The sequence below is a fragment of the Syngnathus floridae genome, chromosome 13 (assembly GCF_059516105.1).
Source record: "Syngnathus floridae isolate MCC-2025c chromosome 13, RoL_Sflo_1.0, whole genome shotgun sequence".
Lineage (NCBI taxonomy): Eukaryota > Metazoa > Chordata > Actinopteri > Syngnathiformes > Syngnathidae > Syngnathus > Syngnathus floridae.
Genome location: NC_142425.1, coordinates 2964971 through 2986754, shown reverse-complemented (window position 1 = coordinate 2986754; position 21784 = coordinate 2964971). Strand labels below are relative to the sequence as shown.

Below are 21784 nucleotides of genomic sequence, written 5' to 3'. Positions count from 1 at the left end.
GGTAACCAAGGCCGTTTCTCATGCATCTCATTGTGCATTGCACTTAGAAAATTTGAACCGCTGGAAGTCGAATGAGGCTCCGCGATTTCATCCGGGGTGCTTATAAAGTGCCGATCCGCTCGGCGGGAGCTATTTTCGGCCACTTGGCGCGTGCGCACGGCCTCCCAGATGTGCCGGGCGGCGTGCGCGAGCTCGCCGGCCGCTGGAAGTCGAATGAGGCTCCGCGATCTCCTCCGCGGTGCTTATAAACAGCCGATCCGCTCGGCGGGAGCTATTTTCGGCCACTTGGCGCGTGCGCACGGCCTCCCGGATGTGCCGGGCGGCGTGCGCGAGCTCGCCGGCCGCTGGAAGTCGAATGAGGCTCCGCAATCTCCTCCGCGGTGCTTATAAACAGCCGATCCGCTCGGCGGGAGCTATTTTCGGCCACTTGGCACGTGCGCACGGCCTCCCGGATGTGCCGGGCGGCGTGCGCGAGCTCGCCGGCCGCTGGAAGTCGAATGAGGCTCCGCGATTTCATCCGCGGTGCTTATAAAGTGCCGATCCAATCGGCGGGAGCTATTTTCGGCCACTTGGCGCGTGCGCACGGCCTCCCGGATGTGCCGGGCGGCGTGCGCGAGCTCGCCGGCCGCTGGAAGTCGAATGAGGCTCCGCGATCTCCTCCGCGGTGCTTATAAACAGCCGATCCGCTCGGCTGGAGCTATTTCCGGCCACTGTGCATGCGCACGGCCTCCCGGAATTTGAACACATTTCGTCAATAAATTTCGCATACTTCTGATTGAATTTTGAAGTTTAATATAATGCAACAATTGAGCTCGACTTATACAAAGGATATATCATAAAATCGTAAATTTCCGTCGAATTTTAGGGGGTCGACTTATACACCGAGTCGACTTATACACCGGCAAATACGGTATTTCGGACAGCCCGAAAGGCAACCCCTGTCTTTTCGCGAGTTGATGGTTTGTGAGCAAAACAGAAACTTCTGACTGTTACTTAAGATAAGACCTGACACTGTGAAAGGTGGAAAACATACTTGCATCATTTTTATTGTATTGCTTTTTCAGTTAAAACTGTTTTTATTTTGTTTGCATTATTTTTGAATGGTCATAAGTTGTAATTATGTACAGCACTTTATTGCAGCTGCGGTTGTTGCAGTGGCTGGACGAGTTAATAGAAAATTGATCACCCATGATGAAAAATGTGATTTTGCACCGTGAACGCTACTCACCAGTCAAATGTATTTGTTGTGAAGAAACCCAAATGGAAGCTGTTAGAGTGGTCCTCACTCCAACGTATTTTTCAAGAACCACTCGGGAGACAGTATGCCCTTTAAGCACTTGCAAGTGGAGAATTTGCTCGTTACTGTAGGTACAGCAATGTTCGAACAAAGTCTGCCTTTGGTCTCTTGCAAGAGGAGGGTCCCAGCTCATTGTTTTACAAGGTCGTGGAAACAGGAACTAGTGGAGCATTTTAGATGACTAACTAAGCAAGAATGTTTCAACACCATTTGGAAAGTTTCAACAACTGAATGGTTAAACTTTTCAGAGTCAAGGAAAGGTAAAAGGTTTAAACAAAGTTAATAATTCTAGTCTCCATTTCAACATAATCATACGATCAAGATAATCTGTAAACCCTAACATATCCCTCCTGTTTATCATATGATTATGCCAACCCCGATCAATCAAACATAAGTAAGAAAATATCATGAAAAAATAAGAATAGCAAAAATAATAATAAAAAAGATCAATAAAAAACAGAGATGATAGGGGACGGGTTGGGGATCGTGAAGGGTGATACATGATAAAAGCAACAAACAATAACAGCAATCATTTCCAGTGAAGATGAGGTTTTTCCTCATTCGTCCAGTCCAAATTTTGTGTGTGAGTGAAAAACCTGCGGCAAGATGTTTTAATGCAGGAAAAGTCTCACACGGTCCCTCTGCCTTACACGACCAGAATGCTATCAATAAAAAATAAAAATAAAAACACAGAAACAGTACATCATTGTATCCATCACTTGCGAAGCATTTTCGATGGTCAAATCATTACGTTTCTGTAAAATATGTACGGCTAAACAGCATCATCACAATCATCTTTCCGCAGTTTGACATGTCTGATGTGTTGTATTTGCACCTGTGCTATGGTAGAAGATGAAGATCTTGATACAGCTGACTTCAAACACGGGACAACACAGGTCGCAAATAAGCACAACAACACCAGCACAACAAGCACAGGAGTCACAAATTTCAACAGCAGTTACCCCCAGTAGCCAGAGAATAGCCATGAAAAGAAATCCCATTGATGTGGGACTTTGTCTTTTGACATGGCCCGCTGTAAGTTCTTCATTGAATTCATGGCGTCATTGATGTGTGTGTCATTTTCTCCTGGTATGTATGTGCAACAGGATGTCCCAATAATGTGGCACACGCCACCTTGTGCTGCAGTCATCAAGTCCAGATCCATCCTGTTTTACAAGACCATTAGCCTAATAGCCTTAATCTCTCTGTTTTGTTCATCATTGACCTGCAGCGAGAGATTCACAAAAGATTGGAAACGATAGTTCAGTGTCTCGATGTAGAGTGCTTGTTTTCCAACTCCGATCCAAGGAAAAAGTGCATGAACAACTTTGTCTCCGACGGACCATACTTTATGGTCGTCTGGAACATTCGCATCCCAGACAGGGTCATGAGGGTCAAAGGTTGCAACAGCCCTGCGTCGACGTCCAGAAGAGTTGTGTGCTGTCGTCAGCTGATGATGTTGTATCCTGTAGGTGTGGTCTGTCACCCACACTGGTGCACACACTCCTGTCCAGTTGGCGGGCAGCATCGGACAACTCTTGTGACCACAAAGCCACGAGCCATTCTGAATGAAGCAGGTCCCGTTTGATGGTGCAGCCATGTCGGTGGGAGAGCCCTCACCACTCGAAACGGCTCTCTTATCCTGACACTCAGCGGTGATGTCCAAAACTCCCATCCAGTTTCCTCCTGGAGAGCAGTCGTTAATGCATTCGTGGGTTTCATTTTCTTGGATGAAACACGTGTAGTCCATTCCAGGTAGCCTTTTTGTTTAGGCCACTTGTGGCATCTATCGTCCTTCAACAGTCACAATATTTTCCATTGCCTAGTCAGAGTGGGGATCTTATTCTTCACCAACATTGAGACGCCCCGCCCTAAACAACAAGGCCCCTTTGTAGTCAGACTTCCCCCCACTCCGAAAATGGGGTACAGCACTCTCTGTAACGTCCAGTGGTTGAGGTGAAAATTCGCTGGGCCTTCCAGCAATGTTCAGTGCAGTGGGGGTAGCCAGCAAGTCTTGGAATGGCCCCTCCCACCATGGCTAGCCCAGTTTGTCCTTTTTGATGACGTTTGTGTCCTCCCAGTCTCCTGGCTTAGAGCAGTTGTTGACCTGTGGGGAAGAAAGATCAGACGGCAGTAAATTTGCATTTGACACATCTTTCAGTTTGAGTGCTCTGATCATGCTATCTGCCAAGGACTGTTCTTCATCTGTTCTTTGCAACTCTTGTAGTCAATTGTATTGCCCTGTTGAACTGGGCAAATAGGAGTGTTGGCGGGAAGAGTTTGAGCACTTCCTAATGATTCCTCCTAACCAAAGACCATTTCTGACAGGGGCTATCCCATTTATTGCCTCATGTTTTAAAGGAGATTCTCTGATCTTGGTTGGATTTGTACCAAGTCTACATCAGATGGGCACTTTGTCCACAGTTTTTCAGGAAGCCCAGCCAATTCCCCCTCCTCCTTTTCATTCAAACAAGTGTTGATTAGCCTGGGAAGCGCATAAGCGCGTGCCCTTAACACCCACACAACTTCCTCATAGCTTATGTAGTCACTTTTAAATCATCTTCCGATTGCTTCAAGCAAAAGTTTATAAAGCTTGAGAAAATTTTAACTTAATGGTATGACGCCAAATGTACTAGAGAATCCATATGTCGTAAAGTGTTGTATTATTACTATCTTTCACTATCTGTCCTACTCACTCACTCCTTCTGAGGCTTGGCAACACCCATGCCTCACACTTTGTCAAACTTTTTTGGGAGATGTGTTCTTTACTAAATATGATTCTATCATCATTTAATTTGACTTTCTTTCCAAAACGCTTCTTAATTTCCCAGTTCACACATCTCCTGCATGTGTTACTGGTTCTCCAACAACTTCAACCATTCAACCTGTATTTTCCTTTCATTCAGGCAATCATTCATCACTTCTCATTTGCATCTCACACACAGTCTCCAAAAATGAGTCTTTAGATCACATTGGTCCCAATTTATCCAAGCACTCCACACAACATTCATATACCATTTTCAACTCAAGGTTCCTGATAGAACAATCCACCAATCCAAAAAAAACTCAACACAAAAAAACTGCTGGCGAATTAATCCGATTTTTTTCTTTGTTTTTAAATCTAAAGAACTCAATCTCTCAGATTTAGCTCACATATAGAAGTTGGTATAATCTTATAACACAACCAATCAATTATTCTTATTAAATGTAACATTGCAATGTCTTAAATTCACAATTTTGCTTCTTCCAATTCCTGAAAGCATGTTCTGTCATTTTTCTTTCAAATTTCTCATGAGGGCTCGACACTAACATGCACTAGTGTGGATCAGTTTCTGCCCGCAAACAGATTTTTCTCTTTTCCGCTCATTTTTATATTTCAAAATTGCTTCTGTTTTTCGGTACAATTTGGATAGACCAAAGTCTAGCAATTTCTTTGCACTAAAAGTTTAGCCAATTTCATCATTCTAACACATATGCACACACATGCACAGCTCTCGCGCACGAAAGGTAGGTCCCAGCACCAATGATTCGTCACAGGCTGGCCATTTCCTGCAGTCGATCATGAGCTGGTCCCTCCCACGCACGCAAGGACAGCACATTCTAATTTTCTATTTATCTTGTAGAAGCAATTTGCATTTCTTTACCACTTGATTTGCGAATTTTAACTTTAGTGTGCACACAATTTGATCTCTGGTCATTTGTCATTGGGCATACAAATAGCATTGCCATACTTCTTGTATGGACAGGAACTCTAACAATCTAAAAAAATTCTAATAATCTGACAATGACATGTTTTGGTGTCTTATGGGGGAGGCTTCAGATCCTTTAAATTTGAATACATGATTTGCATAGGAGCGGAAGCGCCTCTTGCCCCTTTGCTTGAGCCGCGGCTTGAGCTGCGGCCTTGCACCTGCGCACTGGGGCCTTATTGTGTTCTGGTCTGACAAACACTTGGGACCTCATCAGTTTTCATCTTTCTATGTTTTGCCTCTTGAATTTGTTCTCATCTCTTTGTGAAGCTTTCAACCACACTCTAGTACATTTCACTTCTCTCTCTTTTCTTTCCTTTCTCAATCCCTTTGGCTTCCTAGCCACACTCTCCTCCAAACGTTCTACCACTACGTTCCACATTTCAACTTTCAACTTTCTTTGTACTACATACTTTTTCTTCCACTTCCGCATTTATCGCATACAATTAAGAAATCTACTCGCCATGTACTTCTCATCTCCTTCACGAGCTAGAGATTTACCGTTTTTATTTCACATCTTAATTTGGTATTTTAGATTTATACAATTTTTTTTTTCAAAAATGTTTTTTTCTTTGAGGATCCTCAATGCAGGTTTAAATTGACCTTTCAACAAACTACTAGCCTGTGTTATTGCCGTGGATCAATGCTAGAACTGTTTTTAGTCAATCTATCCTACCAGTCACACTCTCAACCACACAAGTTTCTTATCCCTGCCTACGCGAAGTCCTCTTTTAAAAAAAAGAGCTGCTTCATCTGGAGAGGGAACTCTACAACACCCCTTCCTTCCCTAGGAACTAGAGACAACAGCCTTGTTACCCAGCCCTGCCAACGCGAAGTAGTACTCTTTAGAACAGTGGTTGTCAAATGAGGGTACACGGAGGTACTCTAGGAGGTACGTGAGATTTTACAAAAATATATAAAACAGTTTGAGAACCACTGCTCCAGAAGAGCCACTTCATCCGGAGGGGGACTCTACAACACCCCCTCCTTCCACCAGACTTAAGATCTTCTGTCCTGCCTATTTACTTGTACTTTTCCCTGTGCACGTTTACCTTTTACGCGTTTCACAACAACACAATCACACAACTTTCGGGCTTTAACTTACTTGTCCCCTGGTTCGTTGCACTGTCAGACGGAGCCAGACCTAAGATGCTGGCCCAGCGAAGAATTTTCTTCCCAGGTCTTTCTTTTCCAGGTCCTCCTAATGGACGCTGGCTTGTCGACAACGCAGCACGTCTTCCTCCATCGGCCAGATGAGAGACCCAAAGGTCACGGCACCAAAAAATGTTAGAGTGGTGCTCACTCCAACTTATTTTGCAAGAACCCCACGGGACACAGTATGCCCTTTAAGCACTTGCAAGTGGAGAATTTGCTCATTACTGTAGGTACAGCAATGTTCGAACAAAGTCTTCCTTTGGTCTCTTGCAAGAGCATATTTATTGAGAACAAGTAGGGTGGGGGTGACATTGAACATGTTTGGTGGTCACCTCAGCAACTGGTTAATCAGTGCGGAGGGTCCCAGCTCATTGTTTTACAAGGTCGTGGAAACAGGAACTGGTGGAGCATTTTAGATGACTAACTAAGCAAGAATGTTTCAACACCATTTGGAAAGTTTCAACAACTGAATGGAAAGGTAAAAGGTTTAAACAAAGTTAGTAATTCTAGTCTACATTTCGACATAATCATACGATCAAGATAATCTGTAAACCCTAACAGAAGCGATGTGCTTTTGTGCCCGGTGGTGGCCTTAAAATGAGTGTTCAAGTCTTAAACACGGTATTCTTGTCTTAAACTTTAAGACATGAATACCGCCAAAAGAGAGGCAAGCGCGGAGGCGTCCGGGCCAGGCTGGCGGCCAACCCAGCTCGCCCGGCGGTGCCTTCCATTCTTCTGGCGAATGTTCGATCGCTGGACAACAAAATGGATTACGTTCGCCTGCTGAGGTCTACGAACCGGACGGTGCGGAACTGCTGTGTGCTCGTGTTCACCGAGACTTGGTTGACTGACAACATTCCGGACTCTGCCGTGCATCTGGAGCGGCTAGCGTGCTATCGGGCTGACCGTGCCATTGTACGAGGATGAAAGTCGCGAGGAGGTGGAATATGCGTCTACATCCGAGAAGAATGGTGCCGGGACTCTGTGGTGGTATGTAAGCACTGCTCGCCACTTGCTGAGTTTGTGATCATCAAGTGCCGTCCTTTTTACCTGCCGAGGGAATTTACCACGATTCTGCTAGTCGCGGTATACATCCCGCCTTCCAACATCGAAGGCGACAGGATCGCGGCGCTTGGTGAACTGTACCAGGCTGTCAGTGAACAACAGACAGCGCACCCTGACGGTTTCACCATCTTCGGTGGAGACTTTAATCATGCCAACCTGAAGTCTGTTTTCCCGAGGCTTCACCAGCACGTTACTTTTCCGACACGTGGAGACAGCTTCCTGGACCTAGTCTACTCTGCGCATAAGGGAGCTTTCAAAGCCACCCCCCTCCCCCATCTTGGGCTTTCTGGCCATCTCACCGTTTTGCTTTTGCCCGCATACAGACAATTGGTAAAGGCATCCAGGCTGGTTCGGAGGCGGGTTCGGGTGTGGCCTGAGGGTCCCTCCGATGCACTTCGTGACTGCTTCGACACCACTGACTGGGACTTGTTTAACCAGGCGGCCACCTACAACGATCGGACGGACATAGAGGAGTATACTGACTCTGTTTCCTCTTACATCGCGAAGTGCATCGATGATGTGACTTGCTCAAAATCCGTCGTCACTCGCGCGAACTGGAAGCTGTGGCTGACAGGGGGTGTCCTCAGACTGCTGAGGCCCAGGGACAAGGCTTTCAGAGCGGGGGATGAGGCTGGCTTGAGGACAGCGAGGGTCGGCCTGTCCCGGGGCATCAAAGAAGCAAAAAGGCGTTCTCGTGCAAGGTCTCCACCCACTTCAAGGACAGCAAGGACGCACGTAGCCTTTGGCAGGGCATTCAGACCATTACGGACTACAAGCCCGCGCCGAGGAGCTGTGAGGGCGACGTCTGTCTGCTGAACGATCTTAACCGCTTCTTTGCTCGCTTCAACGCCCAGAACAGCACTTGCCCGCTGAAGACCACTCCCCCCCCCCACACGAGCAGCCCCTGCGCCTCTCTGCCGATGGAGTGAGGAGGGCGCTTACCGCTATTGACACCCGTAAGGTGGCGGGCCCTGACAACATCCCGGGTCAAGCGCTGAAGGACTGCGCTGGGGAGCTATCGGGTGTCTTCACGCACATCTTTAACGTTTCCCTGCAGCAGGCCATCGTCCCCTCGTGTTTCAAGGCGGCCACCATCGTTCCTGTGCCGAAGAAACCTGCACCGTCCTGCTTCAATGACTACCGCCCCGTGGCACTGACGCCCATCATCATGAAGTGCTTTGAGCGGCTTGTCATGGAGCACATCAAATCCGTTCTCCCCCCCACCATTGACCCTTTCCAGTTTGCGTACCGTGCCAAACGGTCCTCTGAGGATGCCATCTGCTCTGCCCTCCACTCGCCCCTCACCCACCTGGAGAGAAAGGACTCATACATGAGATTGCTGTTTGTGGACTTCAGCTCTGCCTTCAACACCATTGTGCCGCAGTTACTCATCTGCAAACTCGACGAGCTGGGCCTCAGTACCTCCCTCTGCAACTGGCTACTGGACTTCCTCTGTCAGAGGCCTCAGGTGATCCGTGTTGGCGACAAAATATCCGCCAGCATCACGCTGAGCACGGGGGCCCCCCAGGGCTGCGTGCTCAGTCCATTGCTCTTCACCCTGCTGACGCATGACTGCACTGCGACTTACAGCGACAACCGCATAGTGACGTTTGCTGACGACACGACTCTGGTGGGTCTCATCACGCAGGGCGACGAGACTCGGTACAGGTCGGAAGTTGACCTTCTGACCACGTGGTGCAGGGACAACAACCTCCTGCTGAACGTAAACAAGACCAAGGAAATCGTTGTTGACTTCCGGGAGGGTCACACAAAACACCTGCCGCTGATCATCGACGGTGCTGTGGTGGAGAGGGTGAGCTGCACCAAGTTCCTGGGGGTGCACATCAGTGAGGACCTCTCCTGGTCCGCAAACACCGCGTCACTGGCGAAGAAAGCTCAGCGCCGCCTGTACTTCCTGCGGAAACTCAGGCGAGCAAGTGCTCCTCCGACCGTCATGACTACATTCTACCGTGGCACCATTGAGAGCGTCCTCACCAGTTGCATCGCTGTCTGGGGTGGTAGCTGCACTGAACAGAACTTGAAGGCCCTGCAGCGCATAGTGAATAGGCTGGTAAGATTTTTGGTGCTTCGCTCCCCTCCCTGAAGAACATTTACACCTCCCATCTCGCCCGCAAGGCGATCACGATTGCGAGTGATGTGAGTCACCCAGCTCACTCTTTGTTTGACCTTCTGCCCTCTGGGAAGAGGTACAGGAGTCTGCGCTCCCGCAACACCAGACTCGCCAACAGCTTCTTTCTCCATGCTGTTAGGACCCTGAACTCGCTACCGCCTTCTGCGTAGCGTGCGGCACTGTTGCGCTATTTTCTGGAATGTCTGCTGTACGCTCACTTGCTCCTTTTTGCTCCTCTTATTTATTTATTTGTTGTGTTATTTATTCATTATTTATTCAGCACGCTGTTGTTTACTTGTTTACTTGATTATCTATTGTGGGCCATGTCTTGTCACCGTGGGATAGCGGGGAACGAAATTTCGGTTTCTTTGTGTGTCTTTGGCATGTGGAGAAATTGACAATAAAGCTGAGTGACTTTGACTTATTTATTTGGTCACACACATTGACACGGTCATATGCGGGAATCAAACTCAAGGTGTCGGCACACACAAGATGGTCACTTGACCATCTTGTGTGCCCCTACACCATCAGCGATTCCTGAACCTGAACAGATGCTTTTTTTTTTTTGTAAACTTTCTTTAGCAGAAGCATAGTAGAATATAAACATTCAAGTTTTCTTTTGTAACATATACAACCAATCAAAGCACAAATTCAAAATTTCTTTTGTGGAATGAACATAAAACAGATCAAAGCACAAATTCGAAAAAGCAACACAAAACTTAAGATTCAAAAATGTTTCCATTTAGTTGAAGGACACACCAAGGATCTCTTCCAAAAATAACAATGTATGCGCACTTTTCGTGTTGAAAACAAGAGTCAAACCTGAATAGAAGTAACGCTTTGTAGTGTTCGCTCGTGAGTGAACGATTCGTTAAAAATGAACAAATCTTTTCAGTGAATGATAGTGAAAAAGCGATTCGTTCTTTTTTTTCCTTTCATATAACTTCAACCAATAGGTGTCAGTAATGCCCATTGAAGCTGGTGCCACCTCGCCGTAAAACAAAACGAAGAAGAAAATGACGTAACTTCCCGTTTACGAACGAGTCGTGATTGCATTTCCCGTTCACCAACGAACGAATTTGTGAGTGAACGAATCACTCACTGAGTGAATCACTTACTGAGTGAATCAATCACTGAGTGAATCACTCATTGAGTGATTCGCATTTCCAGTTCACCGCGAGAACGGATCAGTGAGGGAACGAATCCCGGCTTTCCCATTTGCGAACGAGTCAATGAGTGAACTGCCTTCCTCTGCATCAACGATACAGTCAGTGAATAAGTTGCGTCTCCTGGCGTGAACTATGTAAGCCAGAATGTAGATTTACGATTTACTTATACAGTAGAGCCTGGATTTTCGAACGTCCCGGTTCTCGAACAAATTGGTATTCGAACAAAAATTTCGAGATATTTTTGCTTCGGATGTCGGACCTGCCGAGATGACCCGCATGCCAACTCACTCATTTCGTTATTACGTTCTCGTTACGCTGAGGATTGCATCAACTCTAATCATGCCTCCAAAGGAAGGAAGTGGGAGCAGTAAAGCCACCCTAAAACACAAAGACACTCCAAAAGCAATGCGACAGTGAGCGCCCGGCGCGCTGCAGTTGCGCGATCGGACCAAATTAAGCTCCCTGCGCACTGAGGTCTACTTAAATTTTGGAAAGTCCATTAGGATATTCCAAATATTTTCTAAATTTTAGCGACCGCTCTGTCACAATAAGCGCGGTCCAGTTGTGTGGTCGGCGACGCGCTACGGTTGGGCGTTCGGCGGTGCGCTGCAGTTGCGCGATCGGACACAGATGCGCAAATGAAAAAATGTTTAAAAAAGGCTTTTTTGTTTGTTTGTTTGTTTGTTTGGAACGGATTGATTTTTTTTTTCATTATTTGTAATGGGAAAACATGGTTCGGAATTCGAACGATTCACTTCTCGAACAGCCTTCTGGAACCGATTGTGTTCGAAAACCGAGGCTCCACTATAGTAGGTTTTAAATAACGTGTATGCATATATATGCCTAAACGTTGTTATCCAATACATCGACTGCAGTTTCATATTAGACTGCTGGTTTGAGATGTACTTTTATTATTATTATTATTATTATTATTATTATTATTATTATTATTATTATTATTATTATTATTATTATTATTATTTTAATAAACATTTATGTTAAAACTTGTCAAGTGTTTTATTCCTTGTTTTTATATTCGCCTATTAAAATATAAAAATCTGACATTTGGTCAACAGCTTTACATGACAACATGTATATGTGTTTTACGTTGTTATATGAGTTGGTGCCCCCCAAAATAACAAATAACGGCATAACGTTTTTTTTTTCAACCTTTTATTCAAACACATTCGGTATAATAACACCATCAACTACAAGCCAACAAATACAAAATTAAAACATCAATGTCGGCATAACGTGTGTCGGATTCATTGAAAGATTCGTTTGAACGAATCTTTTGATCACCGAAAAGAACTGCAATGCACATCACTAACGCTTTGCATCAACAGGAAGTGACGTATTTAAGTCGCTGTTGGCGGACGGAAGTGATCGGCGTCCGAGCGTGGAGGTAAACAAATGCACAAGAAAGCTTGCTGACTCTAAGAGCAGTGCCACACAAGCGAAGAAATGTCTCGTTTGAGAGGTGCGCAGCAGGTGGATTCAGTACGAGGCTTCAGGACGCCCGAAAGTGAGCCCAGCGTCCCGTATGGACTCCTCAAGGCGGCCCGGCAGAGCGGAACGCTAAATCTGACCAATCGGAGTCTCACCGAAGGTGCTTTCAACCTACGTGACGCTTTTGTAACTGATTTCATGTCTTCAGTGCTACTTTCAATGGGTGTCCTTTCTATTTCTTACTGAAACGACATCATAATCAATTTGCAGCAAACCTTAATATTTCAAACCCAATCGGCTCTTGATAAGGTCGGTAAGGCACACTCCCAAACAAACATACATATGTACACGCCAACATACACACACGCACACACACGTATGTGTATATGTATGCTTATGTATGCGTATGTATGTACGCATGTATGTATGCATGTATGTACGCATGTGTGTACGTACACACACACACACACACACACATTAATCCCTCGTTACATCACGGTTCGTTTGTCGCGGTTTCACTACATCGCGGATTTTTTTTCCAAAAAAAAGAATTTAAAAGTCAAAATAAAACTTGCCCATACACCAGCTGAAGGCAAGGAGTGCCCACACGATTGCAGTGCGTACACTTGTACCTTTTTATAAAAAAATCTTATAATAATAATAATAATAATGAGTTCCCAAAAAATATTTACAGTGTTGTACCTTGTTAAAGAAAAATTTTTATAATAATAAGAGTTCTAAAAACATATTTACAGTATGTACACATGTACCTTGTTGTAAAAAATTATAATATAAGTTGTTCTAAAAGCATATTTACAGTATGTGTTAAGAATTCTCCATGTTATTTATGTTATTCAGCTGTGCTTTGATTTGAGGTAGGGTGATTTATTTTGAAGGCCGTTTTCAGGCGATACCACTTCCTGTTTTACATTCGTGTACATGTCGGTTACAGTGGTACAGGAGTCATTGACGATGGAAGTGGGTCTCCTAACAAGAGAAATGAACGATCACGTGTCTAACCTTTAGGACAATGTAGTATTTCTCCAAATGTTCCTTTACATTCCTTTAGTGTACGTATATATGTGTGTGTGTTTGTAGAAAGTAACGTCTTTTTTGTATTACTAGCACAACATTTAACAGGTGTACAGTAACATTGTCCTTCGTATTTAACTTTGCAACAGAGAAAATGGTTCGACTTTTAAGGAAAATGTTCGTTTGACTGTCATAATATTTGTGTTAGTGTTCGAATAGCAAGACGATGGTCTTGAAAGCTGATCAAGTCTGTGTGCGTTGATGTTTTGCTCATACCAGTTCCGGCGAGCGTATACCGGCTGAATGTGGACACACCCGCCGAGGCCCATCACAATGTGTCATTCGGCGCGTCAGAGCGCTGGTGGGAGCAAATGGACCTCACTAAGCTGCTGATGGCCTCCAACCGTCTCACAAGCTTGTCCGATGACATCCGACTGCTGCCTGCTCTCACCACGCTCGATGTACGCCGGCCGCACAGCGCTCTCATCGTTCTTTGCGTCATTACCACTTTGGGACCGCCTGCCTGCCTGCCTGCTTATTGATGGCAAAATAATTGATTTACAAACATGTCATTGAAAAAGACTCAAGTTGAACGTCGGCGGCCGTCGACATTCACACGACAACTTGAATTTTCTTTTCTCACCATCACGATTGTACCACACGTACGGCAAGTCTGTCGGCGTGTCGGTTGCTTAAGTATTTGGTCCCTATGCGAGCGGCCTGAATGACGTGAACGAGGCTTGTCGTTTGTGTCATAGCTGCACGACAACCAACTGCAGATGCTGCCGGCCGCCTTGGGGGAACTGCGGGAGCTTCAGCAGCTGCGACTCGAGTAAGTTGTGCGCCCGGCCGCGTAGGACCCTTTTGTCGTTGGGCTTCGCTGCTTGTTAAGCGATCTGTGTTGTGCCATTGCTGTAGTCTCAACTGTTTGAGGTCACTGCCATTGGAGGTGTATGCTCTGAAGAACCTGCGGAGCCTGACGCTGCAGCAGAACCTGCTGGACGCGCTGCCTGAGGAGCTGGGACAACTGGAGGCGCTGACCGAGCTGGTAGCTACCCGCCAACCGCTTGCCGAAAATGTGCACGAGAAACACGACTTCATCGATGCACGCCAACGATGTCCGTAACGTTCGGCGTAGATGCGCGTTCATGACGTCGACAAATACTTCCAACCATTTTGAAATGTTCCTCATTGTGATGAAGCACAGGCTGGTATTTGATCGACTCTGACACCAGGATGATCTTAAGCCATAATATCAGTGTTCAAATTACAGCCGTAAAGTGACTTTTGTTTTTAATATTTGGGTAATTAAAATAATTGTACCCTTATTGAGCATAATCAGGCACATCAGTTTTAAATACATGAACATTTACTGTCTTTTTCTCTTTTAATTTTTCATACTAAATATCAGTGTTGCCTCACTGCCAAAGCTATTTTTAGAACAGGGTCACTTGTGTCCTTGGGGCTAACGAGTAGCCGCATATCAAGAGGCGATTCGATTGGAGGAGATTCACTTCAAGGAGGCTCTTGATTTTTTTTTTCCTTTTCTTTATTCAAGTCGCACCAAAATGCCCACGTCGAATGGTGATGCCGTTTTGCAGTGGGTTGTTGTAGTTGTGCAGAAAACTTAGCCAACGCTTCAAATGGGCGAGGCTTGATCACTTGTGCCGGGCGCCAGGACCTGTCCGACAACCGGCTGACGGAGCTCCCGTCAAGCCTAGGCCGCCTCTGCCGCCTGCAAAAGCTCCACCTGTGTCGCAACGAGCTCGGCCGTCTGCCTGACAGCCTGTCACTGCTCACCAGTAAGACTCCCGTTCAAGATGGGGCTGAGCCGTCCGGACCATGAAAAGCATATTTTTGGAACTGATTGTGTTTGCTTCTTCCCCCTGCAGATGTAAAGCTGCTGGACTGTAGCAACAACCTGCTGAGCGACGTTCCCGCCAGCCTTTCGCAGATGGCAGCCCTGGAGCAGCTCTACCTGCGCCACAACAAGCTTTGCCAACTCCCGCTGGTTCACGCCCCCATGCTCAAGGTGACACTTGAAAAGCCACAAAATTAAATGTTTTTAAAGTAAGACCCCAAAACTTGACTTTGTTTTGAATCTCCATATTACATAGCCTACACATTTGAAACAAAATAAAATACAAATATTAAGATTTCTGTTTTTGGTTTGGAAAAAAAAGTGAAATATTTGATCAATATGAAATTGAAAAATGAAATTTTCAAATCATCCAATCCCTGGCATTGAGCCAAAACCTGTTGAGTCACAATTTGGGCACACTTGTGTGTGTCAAAAATGTACACTATTAGACAGTCCTGAAGAGCGAGGGTTCAAGAGTGAGCATCTGCGCTGCCAAGCACAATTTGACACATTTGAACCGTCCATCTGTTGCTTGCTAGGAGCTCTACGTGGGCAACAACCAGATCACCGGCATGTCCGGCGAGCACCTAGCTGGCTTGGGCGTCCTGTCCGTGCTGGAGCTGCGAGACAACAAAATCAGCGCACTGCCTGAGCAGCTGGCGGCGCTGGGCACACTCACGCGCCTCGACCTCACTAACAACAACATCGGCATGTGAGTCCCGCCTCCGCCCGTACAGCTGTGCTTCGCAGACTCTGGCGTTGCTGACATCTACGCGTGTGGCAGGCTTCCTGTGGCACTCGGCCTGCTGCCCGAGCTGAAGATTCTGCTGCTGGAGGGGAATCCTCTGCGTGGGATCAGGAGAGACCTGCTGACGGTTTGTCCTCTCGGCAGCTTGCCTGTTGCCTCCGTGCTGTTTGTCTGTCCGCCTAAAATTGGACAACGTTTGAGGGCGACGCCTCAACGTACCGACCGGCTTTTGAAATTTGGATGAAGCGTACGTGGAAAGGAAAGTGTATCAAACAAACACTGAGCGCCAAGCAAACGAATGACGCTGGACTTTTCCTTGACCACAGAAAGGAACCAACGAGCTTCTTAAGTACCTCAGAGGAAGAATTAAAGGTACGCTTGCACCTTCGCCGCATTCTGCTGACGCATTTGCACGAGCTCGCGTGGTGTTCCGACCTGCTTGTGTGCTTTTTCAGAGGACCCCAAGAGCGCTGGCGACGTGCCGACTGCCATGACGCTGCCCAGCCAGGCCGACGTCAACGTGCATAACATCAAAACGCTCAAGTCGCTGGTGTACAGGTGAGTGAGCTAAGTCGGGAGACAGACAGCCCTCTGGAACCTGCAGCCGTGACCTTCTCGTGCGCCCGCTCAGTGACAAGAAGGCTGATCGCATCCCGGGTGAGCTGTTCCTGGCCGCCGCCAAGCACACAGTCACCTCTGCCGACTTCAGCAAGAACCTGCTGAGCGAGGTGCCACCGAGGTGAGCGGAGGAGGGCGCGCCTGGGGTCTGACGCGTCGGTAAAGCGAGCGACTCTGCGTAGGCTGGCTGACACACAGGCGTCGCTGACGGAGCTCAATGTAGCGTTCAACAGGCTGAGCTGCTGCGAGCCGCTCTGCTCTCTGGCCAACCTGCTGTACCTGGACCTTAGGTACAAGTCTGCCTTCATGCTGCCATTTTCAGCTCCATTTTGCAGCTTTCTGATCCGCTTCTTGTTCATCCGTGCGTCAGGAACAACCACCTGAGGCATTTGCCGGCCGCGCTGAAGAACTTGACAAGACTTCACTCGCTCATCCTCAACTTCAACAAGTAAGCAAACCTCATCAAAGCCAAGGCGGGAAGGTTCGGCCGGCCATCCAACGGGATTGTGCTGCAGGTTCAAGTCCTTCCCAGAGGTTTTGTACGACATGCCGTCGCTGGAGACCATCCTGCTGGCCAACAACCAGGTGGCGAGCATAGACCCCGCCCGCTTGCTGGGCCTGCTGCGCCTGTCCACGCTGGACTTGTCCAACAACGACCTGCTCAACGTGCCGCCTCAACTGGGCCTGTGCACTACACTCAGGTGGCTGACTCTTACCATTGGCTCGTCACATGCGAGGCTCACTCTGAACGACTCTTTTAAGATGGCTTTGGCACTTGGTAGTTTCTCAAAAGTGCTGCGTTTATATTGTTCAGGTCTCTCAGTCTGGAGGGCAATCCTTTTCGGACGCCGCGAGCCGCCATCATGACCAAGGGAACGGACGCCGTGTTGGAGTACCTGCGCAGTCGCATTCCTGCATGAGCACCAAAACTTTGTGGGTTTATAAGCGCATATGGCCTGTGCTACCTGAATGCCTGCATGCAATGGGGAGTCAAAGACACATGGGCTAACAGCATCTAAGTGGCAGTGTTGTATGGTAAATATTTTGATTAAATGGTGGGAGATCAATGCCTTTGATTCCTTATAATATCACACTAATGATATATTCTTTTGTCAAATGTAATTATTGGAATTGATATATGTCCAATAAATAAGTAACCCCAGACTGTATACATGAAGAAAGTTATCCTCAGAATCAAATTACATTACAGACATCGAAAAAATAAGTTAACATTGCCACTGTGTTCTCACTATTATGATTTTTTTATTGAAAGAAAAAAACATAAATATAGTTGCTTTTTTCTATTTTTTATATTAAAAATGAACATAAATTAACATTATTACGGTGCCGTTAGTTTCGGAATTACAAATGTCCAATTATCCTAAAGCCTCGATGTCAAGCGCTAATTAGTGAAACAATGACACATTATGACTTAATTTATTGATGCACAATATTACATTACATTGATCGATTTTGCAGTCGTACCGTTATTCTCTTACAATTTGAATGACGCACACATCGAAAACACGTAACATGACGACTTCATTGGGATTTAGTGTAGTGCGTCCAATTTGGGTTACCGTAGCATGACGTCATCAATAGTCGCAGCCTTCGAGCTGCCAGTCTTAACACTGGAGTAGATGTACTACGTTGAGCAGCTTCAGGCAGCGTCTTTCCCAATGCTAATAAGCCCTTGAAGCTTTCCGTCAGCATGGCGTGGATAAACAACACACGTCGCGTGTTCATCTGGTAAGATAATTTTGAGTTTCTGTTCTTATTTTGTTATATTCACGATTGGATAGCAAGGGTCACCTAAAAATCAGCAAGAGGAAAGGGCTTGATTTCAAATTGTAATATTCAGGGGTGAGAATTTTCCGCGCATTTCCGTGTTTTTTTCCGTCGAAAGTATGTTCGTGAATCTTGTAAATCCGTTGAGAATTTTTTTTAATATATCTATATATATATACGAATATATATATTCGTCGGCATATGAATCAAAAACTTGTTTTCGATCGTGCGTACCACTCCGTTTGAAAAGACATGCTCCCAAGTCCCGTTGTCCGAATCAAACCTTTTAACTCTGGAGTTCGTCTTCCTTTACTGATGGCCTCATGCTTCGACCAAAAATCCATTGTTGAAAATCGTTTGGATATGTAATCCTCCATTATAAAAAGAAATGTAAAAACGGAAAAAAGACAAAAAACGAATGTAAAACGAAATAAATGGACGACTGCTCCTCAGTTATTCACTGTAAATTTGAACTGGAGATCTCTTATTCTACAGGTAGGCGCATGAAGCATCCCGGGATCACTAGTACCCCCTGCCATAAGGCTAGAGAACCTTTTTTTCGTAGCCTCCGTAAGGTCTCTTTTCAAAGCCGTTCTGTTCATCTAAAGAAACACGACGTTACAGGCAGATGACAAAAAAAAAACACTAGATATTATATACATCAGTTTAACTATGGAAGTTAGTTAATATAGCCAGTGTTTGAACACTTAAACAGCGATTGAACACTTAGACATAAAGACAGAGAGCAGTTCAGTCTAACTGCAAAGCCTGTCAACATAGGCAGCCGTGTGATTACGGAATCCTCAGAGGAGGCGAGGCAGGAAGTTGGCTCCTCCGAGCGAATCGTCTTCGGTTTTCAAATAATTCTAAAAATTCAGCGATTTTGGTTCAAAATGATACAGAACTATTGAAATTAAAAGGAAAATTACTTTATAATAAAAACAATTGAATATTCTTTTTAAAGTTAAAGTCCCAATGATCATCGTCACACACACATCTGGGTGTGGTGAAATTTGTCCTCTGCATTTAACCCATCCCCATGTGATTTTAATCCATCCCCTGGGGGAGAGGGGAGCAGTGAGCAGCAGCGGTGCCGCGCTCGGGAATCATTTGGTGATCTAACCCCCCAATTCCAACCCTTAATGCTGAGTGCCAAGCAGGGAGGCAATGGGTCCCATTTTTATAGTCTTTGGTATGACCCGGCCGGGGTTTGAACCCACAACCTTCCAGTCTCAGGGCGGACACTCTACTACTAGGCCACTGAGCTGGTACATTTTCATGATGGCAGGGGAGGCGTGGCCTCCTGACCGCACGTCCCTGAGATAGATAGATAGATAGATAGATAGATAGATAGATAGATAGATAGATAGATAGATAGATAGATAGATAGATAGATAGATAGATAGATAGATAGATAGATAGATATACCCCCCCCCTCCCCGCTACTTTTCCGTGCTTTTTCACATTTGCCATTCTCATCCCTGAATATTTGATAATTTCTTCGCTGGGTTTGAAGCACGCAAAACAGCCTGCATAAAGGCACGTGAAGTCTCTCTGATGCCAACACGCGCTCGCGCGCACACAATGTAAATACCGTGCACTGACATACGCACACAAAACACACACTAGCAGATGGACTGAGAAGCAAACGGCTGATTTCACTTTACAATGTCTTGAGTATGTTGATTGGATTTTTGTAAATTCCGTGCAAATGGTTCTGAACGGCCGTGTCGTCGTAATTGTGACTTTTTCCCTAGGTGTTCTGCGAGGTCCCTCGCACTCACACCACCCGCTCGCCTCAACTCCAACAGGACGTCGGTGGTGCGCTGCGGTCGACAGAAATACGAACGCTCATACCCGGCGATGCTGGTGCGGCCAGACGGCTCCACCGTCAACATCCGATACAAAGAACCCAGACGCATCCTCATGGTAAGCGACGGCGCCCGTATGCCGCTTCTGTTGTCTCTGCGTCTTCACTTGGTTTGTGTTTTTGCCAGATGCCGGTCGATCTTTCCACATTGTCGGAGGAGCAGCGGCGTAGTCATCAGAAGAGGCGTGAAGTCAAGAAGACAGTGAAACGGACCGCGGTCGACTATGAGGACGACTTCAAGGTGGACGCGTACAGCCGATTCTGGGACAAGACGAAATAGGGAGAAGACGCTCGCCCTTAAGATTGTAAATTGTATGAATATTTGGGTTTGCTCTTTGTTCATCAATTGATTGAAATAAACATTGTGACTCGGGCTAAGTGTCATGGCCAATTTTCTAAATCAATTCGATTTCGATTCTGAAGGTTCTGAATCGATTAATTGCGATTTGGTTCGGGTCGAATCAATTGAACCTGCCCTTAAATAATGAAAACAGCTCACCTGTTGAAAAATACACGACTTATTTTTCTCGTCAGGTTTCAGGTTCAAACATGAATTAAACTTGAAAATTCACATTGACTGTAAAAAGGATTTGTCAGTCTTAAAAGTGCAAGTGACTGCACATTAACAACAATTTGCATAAAGGCATTGAACCAAACGCTTGATTACAGGTAAAATAACAAAACTGAAAGTAAAAATTACCTCTCAAGGCAAATCCTGTTACGATTGTAAATTTGACAGTATACACATGTATACATCGTGGGGATAACAGTTTCAGTCAGATGTTTACGTTGCACCATAACGTACTGTGGCTCGAGCACCTGAATGAGCCGCATGAAGCCTTCATTTTCCACCATGTATAGACGTAAATCTTTGCAAACAAAATTTACAATGGCCTCTGTTATCTTTATGGCCCGTGGAGACTCGGATAATAACGTTAGTACGTCCCTCAGTTTCTTTTGTTTTGCCCAGGGCGGCTTATTGCCGGAAGTCAATGTAATAGTGTAGTACCTTGTCAAGTTGCTTCGGAGGTTTGTGGTATTTCTACAATAACTGAGCTCCGCTGCGCCTATATTGCACACCACCTGGATCTATCCGGCTCATTGTCCAATGTTTTTTTAAATGCGAAATTCAAACGTCAGATTCAGCTGGGACGACTTGCTGAGCGGTGTGTTGCCTGCCTCCGCCATTTTGTAAATTTGAGCTTGAAATAGCGTTGGCTCGTGAGTGAACGATTCGTTCAAAAGAATGTATCTTTTCAGTGAACGAGTTTATTTTCAGTTCATATGACTTCAACCAGTAAGTGTCGGTAATGTGCATTGCAGCTGGTGCCACCTCGACGTAAAACAAAACAAAGAAGAAAATGACGTAACGTCACTTTCACAAACAAGTCGTGAATTGCATTTCCCGTTCACATATTGAACGGTAGTTATGTGCATTCCAGTTGTTTTAGGTGAACTGAATCTTTAGAATCAGTTCACTCAAAAGATTATTTCAAAGAATCGTTCAAAGAATCGTCCCCACCCCACACACACACACTGATCCGTTTTTTATTATTTTTTAAATTTTTTTACACAACATCCAGTGGAAACAACCCGTACACATCAAACAATACAACTAGCCCCCCCCCCAAATATTATTATTATTATTATTATTATTATTATTATTATTATTATTATTATTATATAATTGGCTCGGTTAATTAACACATTTCTTTCTATAATACAACACATACACACTGATCCGTTGGCAACAGTCTCTCACCCATTCGTGAACGGTAAATTGCGTCACTGACTCGTTCGTGAACGGGAAATTACGTCACTGACTCGTAAAGTCCCGCCTCTATCTAGCACT

At 45.6% G+C, this 21784-nt stretch overlaps 1 protein-coding gene and 1 long non-coding RNA gene across 4 annotated transcripts; one reads left to right on the top strand and one right to left on the bottom strand.

The window, feature by feature from the left end:
• Positions 1–11919: 11919 nt before the first annotated feature.
• On the top strand, positions 11920–20305 carry lrrc40 (leucine rich repeat containing 40). Of its 3 annotated transcripts, XM_088394357.1 has the most exons (16): positions 11922–12175; positions 13327–13508; positions 13806–13879; positions 13966–14095; positions 14726–14849; positions 14940–15079; positions 15448–15620; positions 15693–15783; positions 15983–16028; positions 16112–16214; positions 16288–16395; positions 16457–16564; positions 16645–16722; positions 16790–16975; positions 19820–19991; positions 20060–20305. In XM_088394357.1, exons 1-16 carry the CDS (start codon positions 12031–12033, stop codon positions 20210–20212), a joined length of 2013 nt encoding a protein of 670 aa, XP_088250483.1. In that variant the 5' UTR covers positions 11922–12030; the 3' UTR covers positions 20213–20305. The 3 variants fall into 3 exon arrangements, with proteins under 3 accessions (XP_088250481.1, XP_088250483.1, XP_088250482.1); XM_088394355.1 differs by lacking the exons at positions 19820–19991; positions 20060–20305 and adding an exon at positions 17089–17443 and having other exon boundaries at positions 11920–12175; XM_088394356.1 differs by lacking the exons at positions 11922–12175; positions 19820–19991; positions 20060–20305 and adding exons at positions 12204–12324; positions 17089–17443.
• LOC148388065 (uncharacterized) lies at positions 17695–21139 on the bottom strand. Its single transcript, XR_015862152.1, has 2 exons — positions 20942–21139; positions 17695–20193 (listed from the first exon to the last, which is right to left on the bottom strand). It is a non-coding gene; the product is annotated as an uncharacterized LOC148388065 (long non-coding RNA).
• Between the last annotated feature and the right edge of the window lie 645 nt (positions 21140–21784).

Excerpts from the sequence above, each read along its gene's own strand:
- lrrc40 (XM_088394357.1), top strand. The coding sequence starts at position 12,031 with ATGTCTCGTTTGAGAGGTGCGCAGCAGGTGGATTCAGTACGAGGCTTC. Across the intron at positions 13,509-13,805 it reads CTGCTCTCACCACGCTCGAT|CTGCACGACAACCAACTGCA; the intron begins GTACGCCGGCCG and ends TTTGTGTCATAG. Across the intron at positions 14,096-14,725 it reads TGGAGGCGCTGACCGAGCTG|GACCTGTCCGACAACCGGCT; the intron begins GTAGCTACCCGC and ends GCCGGGCGCCAG.